Source organism: Paramisgurnus dabryanus, chromosome 18, assembly GCF_030506205.2.
Source record: "Paramisgurnus dabryanus chromosome 18, PD_genome_1.1, whole genome shotgun sequence".
NCBI classification, from domain to species: domain Eukaryota; kingdom Metazoa; phylum Chordata; class Actinopteri; order Cypriniformes; family Cobitidae; genus Paramisgurnus; species Paramisgurnus dabryanus.
The window spans coordinates 2,488,807-2,500,973 of record NC_133354.1 but is presented as its reverse complement, the minus strand read 5'-3'; the positions used below and the strand labels follow the sequence as shown (position 1 = coordinate 2,500,973).

The following is a 12,167-nucleotide window of genomic DNA, read 5'->3' as shown; positions in this document are numbered from 1 at the left end:
ATTATCTGTGTTTCTGTCGCTCTCTTTCTAATAACTTCATTAACATCTGTATTAGAATCCTACTGTATCAGCGCCTCATTGCCAGATTTAAATGACGTTTTGGAACTAGCAAAAGAGCTGTTGGATGAGACGCGGAAGAAATAGTCTTATGCTACGTACACACCAAACCCGGGGCATCGCGTTACTCGCTCTAGATTACTTGCAGGATTTAACTTCGTGTCATGCGAAGTTTTCGCTAAAGTTGAATATTTTTAACTTGGGCGAAGACGCGTTTGAGGCGAATAGCGCGTGTTTTCGCGGCAAACGCACTGCCCATATCGCCTAATTCACATTGATCGCATCTTTGCATTGACTTTGTATGTAATCTACTCGCGCAAATCGTTGAACTTGAGTCTGGTGTAAACCCACAGTTACTCACAACAGCGATTTAAGTACAAAAAAATTGACCAATCTCTTGAAAAATATCATGTGATCGATGTCTTGAGGTGTGGTAACCAGTGTGGGGGAAAATTATTTTTTAAAGTAATGCATTACAATATGAAAGGGATAGTTCACCCAAAAATAAAAATTCTGTCATAGTTTTCTCACTCTCATGTTGTTAAAAACCTGTATAATTTTCTTTGTTCTGATGAACACAAAGGAAGATATTTTGAGAAATTTTTGAAGTGTTTGTGGACCCCATTCACTTCCATAGAAAACTGAAAATTATCCCATATTTTACTGACCCTTAAGCCATCCTATTGTCAACAACATCAGTTACGGATATGTTTTTAAAAATATTCTATAATGTTGCTTAAAGTAGGCTAACAACAATTATTTTGATATCAAATGTGTTTGATTTTAATAAATAAAATTTTAAATATTATTTGGTTACACAATTTGGATATTTCTGACATTGAGCAAACTGAACATGCTTTATATTCTAAAGTCCTTTTTACAGGGTACACACACAATAAAACTTTAACTCTTAGATGCTCATGTGAAGCCAGAAAGCATTTGTTACAATGATGATTACATGTAAGCTAGCATATACTCAAATGAACTTCCAATTCTGAAAATAATGCAAACTATGTGTTTAATCAGAACACATTAACATGATTCTGTTTGTATGCTCAGCTCAGTAGTGTTTGATAACTTTGTAACTGTGTAGCTTTGTACTTTTGTTTTCTTCCTCCTCAACACAGATCTGATCTGCTTTCTGCACTGAGACGACCCATAGTAATACAGCAGAGGATCCAGAAAAACACTTGAGCTCCCTGCACACACAGCTAACATGTAAGCCATATATGATGCGTTTCCCTCCCCGCTGACGCCTCCTGTGATCAGAAGAACACAGTGGTACAACAGGATTATATTGGCTGGTGCAAAACAAACCACAAACTCTATCATTGTGGCAATAGTCATAATCACGGCTCTCCTCCATTTATCTGAGGTTGATGATGATGTTGCTAAGCGACCAGATTTGACACTAAGTGCATATATAATACTAGAGTAACACGCCAAAGTGATGAGCAGCGGCAGGAAGAAGTAAAGACAGGACAGAATGGAAAACAGGTTCATGTACATCTGATCTGCTGGGTCTTCATGATGCAATGCATCGTGGCAGGTGATGCCCAAATCCTTGATGTTTAATGTTTGTGTTATTAGGAGAAGTGGCCCTGTACCAGCAAGTGCCAGCAACCAGACCAGCGCACAAACGTAAGCAGAATTTCTCGTTGTCCTCCAGGTCAGAGAGGCGATGGGGAAAACCACAGCCAGCAGTCTGTCCACACTTATACACATCATCAGCAGTATGGAGCAGTACATGTAGCAGTAGAAAGCAGCGCTTAGCACGCGACACGCAACCTCACCAAACACCCAATCAGATCCGTTCAGATGATAGTGGATCTTCAGAGGAAGCAGCAGGGTGAAGAGCAGATCCACACACGCCAGGTTTGACATGTAGATCACAGCCGGTTTCTTTTCTTTAATCTTACAGGTGAACGTCACCAGGGCCAATGCGTTTAGAGGCAAACTAATGAGGAAGAGGAGGATGTAGAAAGAGGGCATGACACGTGTGACCAGCAGGCCTTTGAGGAAGAGCACAGCATCACCTGAGATGAAGAATGCCATCAAGTTTTGTGTAGTTTTGTTTAATTTCACTGCTTCCAGATCAGTGTTGTTGCTCAAATGTGCAGTGTTGAGCAGTTTCATTTTAGGAGAAAAAAAGATGGGGCTTGCGTTTTCCTTTATGATATATTTTTTAGCTGTAAAAAACAGAAGTACAACATCAGTATCGTATTCACCCCTGAATGATTTTTAAATTTTTTATTTCAACATGTCTCCCTAGGTCTCTTTAATAGTAAGCTGCATGCTCTGACTCAAGGCATCTGCTGATAAAAATGTTTACATGCAAATATATAAATATGTAAGTATATGCATATATACATTTATAAAAGACAAGTGAATAGTGTAAATGTCAAGGTTTTCAGCATGTTGCATACACAGGGCCATATTTTAACGATCTATTCGCATGGTCTAAAGCACACGGCGCATAGTCTAAACGGTTGGTCCGAATCCACTTTTTCTAATTTAATGATAAAAGGGTTGTTCCTATTACTTTAATGAGTAATGGGTGTGTTTTAGGCGTAACGTGCAATAAACCAATGAAAGTCTCATCCCCTTTAAAAGCCAGTTGCGCTATGCGACTCCCTATTTAGATGCCGGAATTTGTAAACTGAAAAAGCGGAGGGAGCAGGCCACCAGTTTAAGATTGATGTTAAAATTTTTTATTATTTTTTGTATTGAAATTAATATTTTGTTTGTTAAACAACTTAAAAGTCATTTTCTTTCTATGATGGAAGTAAAATTAGCAGGCATTTAATTGCTGTAAATGTATGGATGGCCTACATAATCAGTGTTATCTCAAAAATATGCAAGAAAATGTTTGTACTCTAAAAATACTTTATTTGTAACAAACAAGAGATAAAGAATTTGTGTGGAGAGCCAAAACGTTTTAGCACTCGGACAGCGCCGTAAGTGTTTTGAAAAGCATTACATTAAAAAGGTTTTAAAATAAATGCAGTATTTCCATTTATATCAAAATATTCAATTACTTACCAGGCTACAGGTGAAGCAGCTCTTTACACCTTCTAACGTATCATAATCGGTCCTCATCAATCTTTTACTTTTTAATCCTTTTATGTTTTATATTTAAAAACGTTTGTGTGCTTCTGCCCTTAAGTAAATGCATGTTATGGTCCTGTTTATAGGCGCATGGTACTAACGCGCTCTTTAAATTATATGGACTACCTTTATATTGATATTTTCATCAGTGTGGAACTGTTTGTGTATGGAGAGATTGGGACTTGACTTTAGAAAAGATTCATTAATACATTTTGTTTTGAAAAAAAAAGCAAGAATATTGTATGAGTTCAATTACCTGTGACCTTTGAGGGATTGTTGGGAGACGCCAGGTCTGTTTGCTCCTCCCTTGATATTACCTCTTGATATTCATCAAGAATATGATAAGCAATGGCAGAAAGGCCTTTAAACACAGAGTATATGCTTTAGTAAGAGCACAACCTATTTAGACACTGAGTATTAGTTTATATGTTCCTAGACGTCTTTGCAGAGTAAATCTTAAATAATGGTATTTTAGAGAAACGTCTAGAAACATATAAGAGTTTAGTTATATATGGATAACAATTTCATGACACTATAAAACAGTTAAAATGCTGAGGTCTCTGACAAGAGTCAAGAAATACTACTGGTGGACTTTCAGACCTATGTGACATTTAGGTAACAATATAATATCAATGCACACAAAGACATCAAATAACTTCACAATAATGTAGAAAATATTGTATTAGTCAAAGTGTGTTTATTACAACTAATTTTATGTTTAGTAAAGTTACTTTTGTATATTGGAGGTTTGAACGGTTCTTGATCCAGAGAATAATTAAAAACTGTCTGCCCATCAGTCCATGTTCCACCAAAGTTTCCTATAGAAAAAAATATAAATTGAGAAGATCTTCAGTAAAAGTTTTTTTTACTACATAAGATGTTACATTTGGAAAACATAAAAAACTCACGTTGTGTAGTCATTTATTAAGAGTGGAGTGTTCTGTACAAAGACTTTGGATAGCTTCACAATAATATAGAATATATGAAGAGTTTCGTTGCAAAACGAGATAACTCTGTTTTTAAAAAAATTTTTGGTTGTGCATTCCAATTAATATCAATTCAACTGCAGTTGGTTTGTTTTGATTTAAACCTTAATAACTTAAAACATACAGCTAAGTAGCACCATAAAACAAAATAATAACATAATAATAAACATGTTTTGACAAAAAATTTAAAAACGGATTTTTCTCGTTTTGCAACGAAACTCTTCATATTGTATAGCCATTGAGTGTGTTTATTTAACTACTTGTATATTTAGTTACTTTCGTGGTCCTGAGGTTCAACACAGTATCACGAAATTACCTATAGTCACGTAAATTTGTGAGTCTTTTGCGTGATACTGACACGGTTTTCCGCCTTTTTGCATGAACATGTCATTCATTTCTGTTTATGTGTCACTGTCACGTATTTGTTACTCAACTGTTTTGTCCTTTTTTCTTATCATTGTCGCTCTAACCCTAATGCCAGGCGACAATGGTTTAAAAATCATAAAATATAAAAAAAATAATAAAAAAAGGTATAAACCAATACTTAAAGTGACATCCTTATGCAAACACCAAATTTAACCCTAAACCGAAGCGTCAATGGTAAGAAAATAAGACAAAACAGTTACATACGTAACACGTAAACAGATATGCGTGACATGTTCACGCAAAAAGGCGAAAAACCATGTCAGTGTCACGCAAAAGACTCTTTACGTGACAATAGGTAAATCATTTCGTGATACAGGGTTGTGAGGTTTGTGAGAAATATTTCCAGACAAATTAACCCATATACCACCAGAGTTTCACATACAAAAATGTATAAATTACTGTAAGAACATCTTTAGTAAAAGTTTGCATTTAATATGTAAAACACTGGTAAATACTGGACAGACCACATGTTTGGTTATAATTAAACATATGATGGGTTGTTATTAACCCAACCATGAGTTGAAACAACCCAGCATTGCATTGAAACAACCCAGCATAGGTTTATTTATTAACCCAAAATGTGTTAATATTTACCCAGCATGGGGTTGAAAATAACCAGCAGATTTTAGAGTGAAGGGTCTGCCAAATGCGTATATGTAAATAATGTTAATAAGGTGTTATTAATAAATGGTGTAGTCTGGTTGCAAAGCCTGAGGTTGCAAAGTAGGGGTGAGATTGCCATGTATTAGTTGAAGGATATGCAAATCCTATGTGACCCCATCTCCCCCTTAAGAAACTTACATATGGGCTTTACAAGTTGTCACAACTTGAAAAATGTACATAAATCTATGTAAAAAAATATATGTAAAAACACAAATGCACTGTCAATTATTCCTTTAAAATCTAAAAATAAAATGAGCTTTTTACCATTGTGTTTCTCATATGGTGAATAACCGCTACCTGTAACCAAGCATACATACAAAACACAACAATATCAGTGAATGCTCTCCCTACTGAACATATAAGACAAACAAAAAACATCTGAGGATTTGATAAGTCCAGCAAAACAAAAAAGAAATAAACACATTTTGCTTATGCAGCATGAATCTGAAAACGATTAAATTCACAGCTCTTAAAATCATAAGATGTACTTACCGCTCTCTCCAGTGCATGTATGCACAGCTATCATTAAAAGAAAGATTTTTAACCCCATGAGTGACCTAGAGAAAATATTTAACAAAAACATATCAAATCATGAAACTTCAGAGTCTTCAGACAGACACGCACAGAGTGAATGTTTTAGTCTGTATTTACTCTGATCTGGGTTAATATAAAAGCATTTGTGTGACGTCACTCAACCTTTTAGCCTCCATTGATCCCATTTGGTCGATATTACACAAACCACAAATTTCACAAGAAAGTGTGAAATAGACACTAAAACATTACTGTAATCCAAAGCAAATTATCTAAAGAGCTTCACGGAAAGCAAGACGACGCTTGCTAATGGATTTGTATTTTCATTTCTACAACTGTCACTGGCGTACCACAGATAGCAGATGTAAAACGAATCAATTGTGAATATGACTGTTTGTTGGTCAAACCTCTAACATTTAAATCACATGTGTACAGTATCCACCTTATTTTTAAAGACTTCCATTCAATAGACAGCCGGTAGAAAACAATGTCATGGGAGTAAGCACAAAACATGATTAAAATCATCTCCAGGATACTCCATATGACCTGCCTAAGATAGGACTTGAAACATAGTGACGCTGTTCCAGAGACACCTATAGCATTGAGGGAGACGACAGGAGGATGTGGTGATTGACAGAGATACAGATCATGGGTGCACGTGCCCCAAATCCACATTTAGCTCTGGTGCGTGGATTGTGGTCAAAACAAATGAAGAGTTTGGTTCCAAAACGCAATAAATCCATTTTGACTAATTTAGGTAAAAACGTGTTTTCTATACCAAGAAAGTGACAAGATGAAAATCACTAACGACGTCGTCGCTTCACAATTTTCACAGTGAACTGCTGTAAAATGTTTTGGTCCTGCTCGATTTTCGTTGACTTTGAGTAAAATTATGAAATGTTTTTCATAAGATCCCCTGGGGTCAATGTGGTAGCATGACAGAAACTTGATGCTGTTGGGTGAACAAGTTTTTGTTCTTGTTTGTTTGTTGATCACGAAGTACAATGTAGATGAGGAAAACTTGGATTCCGTGTACTCAACGCGCCGCCATTGTTTGTTTACAATGCATGGAATGGTGCGCTGTAATTTGTGGAGCGGATTTATTGCATTCTGCAGTGCCGTTTATTGCGTTTTGGGAAAAAGGGAGAAAAGATGACAGAATAACAAGGCGGATATTGTATTTTGCGTAAATTTTAACTTTTAACTACTGACCTGATAAAATACTGATTTTGGCAGTAACTCATTTTTTTTTAAATTTATCACGTTTTGGAACCAAACTCTTTAAATGTTTTGTAGAGATTTAATGTGCAGTTGCGCTGGCGCTATGTGTAATCCCTATTTAGATGACGGACTTTGTAAATGGAAAAACTAAGCGGAGGAAGAAGATCCCCAGTTTAAGATTAATGTTAAATAATTGTGTTGTTTTTTACTTGTATTGAAATTGTTACTTTTTTATTAAAACCTTTAAAACCCGTTTTCTTTTAGTCATGGAAGTAAAAAGCAGGCTTTTAATTGCTTTAAATGTATGGTTACCCAATATCATAAAAAAAATAATTTACAAGTATGTAAGAAAATGTTTGTAATCTAAAAAAAATTTATTTGTAACAAACAGGAGATAAAGAATTTACAAACGGCTCTCTGCACTTTTCAGCACTTGGACAGCGTCAGTTTTTTTAAGCATTACTTAAAAATGTTTCTCATCCCACCATATCCACAGGTACAGAGTCATCATATACAATAAATCTGTGAGGTAGCATTTAAAAAAATAATGTGTGTGATAAGCAAACCTGCGTTGTCGTCCTGTTTAGGCGCATATTACTAATGCGCTCTTTAAATAACAAAAAACATATTGCGCCATTGACTTTAGACCAGGTTTTTTTTTTGGTCAATGGCGTAGTCTATTTAAGTTGCCTCAAAATAGCAACGTGCCAACAATGCGCCTGAACACACCTCGTTTCAGACCAGAAAGCCCAAAAGGGGGTGCAAATGCATTTGCTATTTAAACAACGTGGCGCTAAACGTGAAAATTATAATTGCGCAGGGTGGAAACTAGCAAAAGACACTTGCGTTGCGCATTCCGCTGCATTTCGCCAGTTGTAAGATAGAGCCCCTAGTGGTACGCCCTGCTGGCAGGCAAGAGAGATGCTGAAGGCCTACATCATGAGTTTGGGAACTTGTGGATGTACACATTAGGATAGTAATGACTTATTTTTCAGTGACATGAAACCAAATATTGATGTGAAATGTTTTTAACAACAACAACAACAACAGTTAGGGACGATATGTTTTTTTACATTATTCTTTAATGTTGCTTAACGTAGGCAATTACATTTTGTGATATATGTCTTTGATTTTAATGAATACATCCTAAAATATTATTTAATTTACACAATTTGAATATTTCTGACATTGAGCATAATAACTGAACATGCTTTATATTTTATAGACCTTGTTTTACAGTACACACACATTATAATAACAGTTGCTGAGTTATTTAACTTTTAGATGCTCGTGTTAGCATGAAGCCAGCATTCATTACAAAGTGGATTACATGTAGCTTATACTCAAATGAACTTCCAATTATGAATATAATGCAAACTATATAATCAGAACACATTAACACAGTTCTCTTTATATGCACAGCTCAGGAGTGTTCGATAACTTTGTAGCTCTTTTTGTTTTCTTCCACCAAAACACAGACCTGATCTGCTGTCTGCACTGAGACGACCCATAGTAGTACAGCAGAGGATCCAGAAAAACACTTGAGCTCCCTGCACACACAGCTAACATGTAAGCCATATATGATGCGTTTCCCTCCCCGCTGATGCCTCCTGTGATCAAAACAACACAGTGGTACAACAGGATAGCATTACTTGCTGCAAAGCAAACCACAAACTCTATCATTGTGGTAATAGTCATAATCACGGCTCTTCCTCGTTTATCTGAGGTTGATGATGCTAAACGACCAGATTTGACACTGAGTGCATATATAATAGCAGAGTAACACGCCAAAGTGATGACCAGCGGCAGAAAGAAGTAAAGACAGGACAGAAGAGAGAACATGTGCATGTACATCTGATCTTCATTGTCTTCGTGACGCAATGCATCATGGCAGGTCATGCCCACATGTTCGATGTCCAATGTTTGCGTTATAGAGAGAAGTGGGACCGTGCCAGCGAGTGCCAGCAACCAGACCAGCGCACAAACATAAGCAGAATTCCTCGTTGTCCGCCAGGTCAAAGAGACGACAGGGAAAACCACAGCCAGCAGTCTGTCCACACTCATGCACATCATCAGCAGTATGGAGCAGTACATGTAGCAGTAGAAAGCAGCGCTTAGCACACGACACGCCACCTCACCAAACACCCAATCAGATCCGTTCAGATGATAGTGGATCTTCAGAGGAAGCAGCAGGGTGAAGAGCAGATCCACACACGCCAGGTTTGACATGTAGATCACAGCCGGTTTCTTTTCTTTAATCTTACAGGTGAACGTCACCAGGGCCAATGCGTTTAGAGGCAAACTAATGAGGAAGAGGAGGATGTAGAAAGAGGGCATGACACGTGTGACCAGCAGGCTTTTGAGGAAATGCACAGCTTTCTTTGAGATGGAGTATGTCACCACGTTCTGTGTAGTTTTGTTTAATTTATCTGCACCCAGATCAGTGCTGTTACATGGATGTGTAGTGTTGAGCTTTTCCACTGTAGGAGAAAGTAAGACAACGCTTGACTTTTCATTTTTGAGATATGTTTTAGCTGTAAATAAACAGCAGTACAACATCAATATCATTTACCTATGAATGCTTAAATTTTCTATTTCAACATTTATGTTACTGCCTTCTTAGGAATCACATTACTGTATCTTTAATTGTAAACTGATGTGACTAAAAGAATCTGCTGATATATACATGCAAATTTATACATATCAACTTTTAGACAAGTGAGTGAATGTCAAGGTTTTCAGCTGCACATTCACAGATTTACATTTTATTGAACATATTCTTTAAAAAGTAATTGTATGAACTATACTTTTATGTTACATTTGTATTGATTTTTCATCCGTGTGGAGCTTAACAATTAATGCTTACTGTTTGTGTTTGGACAGATTTGGAAAATATTGGTATATTTTGTATAGACAAAAATGCAAGTATGTTTTGTATGTGTTTAGTTACCTATAAAATCTGAGGAACGGATGGGTGACGTCATTTCTGTTGTCTGCATACACAATATTTGATTTGGAACATTCATTCTGGCAGAAAAGACTTAAACACAGGGTTTTTGCATTAGTAGAAGTACCACCTATTTGGATGTTGAGCATCAGTTTTCTATGTTCCTTGACGTCTTTGCTGAGGAAATCTATTAATTTATCTCACATTTACTTCAAATAATGGTATTTAAAACCAATGGTATTTTAGAGAAAAGTACAGAAACATACGAGTCATGGAATAACAATCTCATGACACTATCAAACACTGTAACAAGATTTGGACACATGAAAAGAAAAGATGCTTTGATATATTTTGTATAAGAAAAAAAATGCAAGTACGTTATTGTATGAGTTCACTTACCAGAGAGAATATGTTCTTTCTCTGTTCTCCAAAGTAAGACAGAAAGTTAAACAGTCAATTTGAGTTTGTTTATGGAGAGACATTGTAAAACAATCTGCATTTGACCCTCAGGTGGGGCTGTTGACATGCATTCGACCACTTTGATATCTTCAACTCAAATTCTCTCAGACTAAATCGACCCCCACACCTTCAGGCTCACTTCACTGAGTATACGTGCTGATCATATAAATAGAATATCATCCATTCAGAAAGTGACACTTGTATTCATTCATTACACACAGACTGATATATTTCAAATGTTTATTTCTTTTAATTTTGATGGTTATAACTGACAACTAAGGAAAATCCCAAATTTAGTATCTCAGAAAATTAGAATATTACATAGTGGCCTTCAGCTCTTCTGCATTGTTGGGTCTGGCATATCGCATCTTCCTCTTCACAATACCCAATAGATTTTCTATTGGGTTAAGGTCAGGCGAGTGGGCTGGCCAATTAAGAACAGGGGTATCATGGTCCTTAAATCAGGTACTGGTAGCTTTGGCACGGTGTGCAGGTCTGAAATCTGCATCTCCATAGAGTTGGTCAGCAGTAGGAAGCATGAAGTGCTCTAAAACTTCCTGGTATACAGCTGCGTTGACTTTGGACCTCAGAAAACCACAGTGGACCAACACCAGCAGGTGACATGGCACCCCAAACCATCACTGACTATAGAAACTCCAGACTCTGGGACCCTGATTTCCAAAGGAAATGCAACATTTACTTTCATCAGAGAACATAACTTTGAGTGGCATGACACAAGGAATGCGACAGCTAAACGCATGTCTTGCATACGTCGGTGCGTAGTGGTTCTTGAAGCACTGACTCCAGCTGCAGTCCACCCTTTGTGAATCTCCTCCACATTTTTGAATTGGTTTTGTTTCATAATCCTCTTCAGAGTGCGGTTATCCCTATTGCTTGTATACTTTTTCCTACCACATTTTTTCCTTCCCTTCGCCTCTCTATTAATGTGCTTGGACACAGAGCTCTGTGAACAGCCAGCCTCTTTTGCAAGACCTTTTGTGTCTTGCCCTCCTTGTGCAAGGTCTCAATGGTGGTCTTTTGGACAACTGTCAAGTTAGCAGTCTTCCCCATGTGTAGCCTACAGAACTAGACTGAGAGACCATTTAAGGTGTTTTGGGTTAATTAGCTGATAAGAATTGAATCAATATTGAACCTTTTCACAATATTCTAATTTTCTGAGATACTGAATTTGGGATTTTCCTTAGTTGTCAGTTATAATCATCAACATTAAAAGAAATTAACATTTGAAATATATCAATATGTGTGTAATGAATGAATATAATACACAAGTTTCACTTTTTGAAGGGAATTGTTGAAATAAATCGACTTTTTGATGATATTCTTATTATATGACCAGCACCTGTGATGTTATGTATATATGTTTTCTGAGATTGCAATTTTATATATGTATGTGGTATCATTTTAAAAGTCATGGTGCAATGGGTAAAAGGGTCACATTTTTGTTAAAGGGTATTAAAGTTTGTTTCAAAGTTAAGAACTGCACTCCTGCTAGAGGTGTGTCTTCCTAAGGAGATTTAGTTTACAGATGCTTAACAATCCCATTTGGGTGCCCTTTCAGGTCACGAGAACCTGACCAATGAAATCCTGTTTGAGATATGCATTATGTGTATTATATTCATTATGGAAGTACTCTTTAGCCAGTGAGATATATGCAACGGCCGACGGATATCGGGTCCCTAATGAAAGAATAAAAAAAATCAAAATGATGATAAACAGATAATTGGTATAATGCACAAAAACTGCTTTTA

The 12,167-nt window shown here is 36.5% G+C and overlaps 2 protein-coding genes across 2 annotated transcripts; both read right to left on the bottom strand.

Moving 5' to 3' along the window:
- Positions 1-946: 946 nt before the first annotated feature.
- LOC135721817 (proteinase-activated receptor 1-like) lies at positions 947-5,578 on the bottom strand. Its single transcript, XM_065244267.2, has 4 exons — positions 5,505-5,578; positions 3,897-3,983; positions 3,422-3,526; positions 947-2,246 (listed from the first exon to the last, which is right to left on the bottom strand). Exon 4 carries the CDS (start codon positions 2,191-2,193, stop codon positions 1,090-1,092), a length of 1,104 nt encoding a protein of 367 aa, XP_065100339.2. The 5' UTR covers positions 2,194-2,246; positions 3,422-3,526; positions 3,897-3,983; positions 5,505-5,578; the 3' UTR covers positions 947-1,089.
- Positions 5,579-8,402: 2,824 nt separating this feature from the next.
- LOC135721334 (proteinase-activated receptor 1-like) lies at positions 8,403-9,976 on the bottom strand. The gene is made up of 2 exons (XM_065243521.2): positions 9,943-9,976; positions 8,403-9,472 (listed from the first exon to the last, which is right to left on the bottom strand). The coding sequence occupies exons 1-2, from the start codon at positions 9,974-9,976 to the stop codon at positions 8,403-8,405; spliced, it is 1,104 nt and encodes a 367-aa protein (XP_065099593.1).
- Between the last annotated feature and the right edge of the window lie 2,191 nt (positions 9,977-12,167).

What these genes read in the sequence shown, in the direction of transcription:
- LOC135721817 (XM_065244267.2), bottom strand. Translation starts at nt 2,193, where the DNA reads ATGAAACTGCTCAACACTGCACATTTGAGCAACAACACTGATCTGGAA.
- LOC135721334 (XM_065243521.2), bottom strand. Translation starts at nt 9,976, where the DNA reads ATGACGTCACCCATCCGTTCCTCAGATTTTATAG. An exon ending in CCGTTCCTCAGATTTTATAG is followed by an intron (nt 9,473 to 9,942) that starts GTAACTAAACAC and finishes TTTCTCCTACAG; the next exon opens with TGGAAAAGCTCAACACTACA.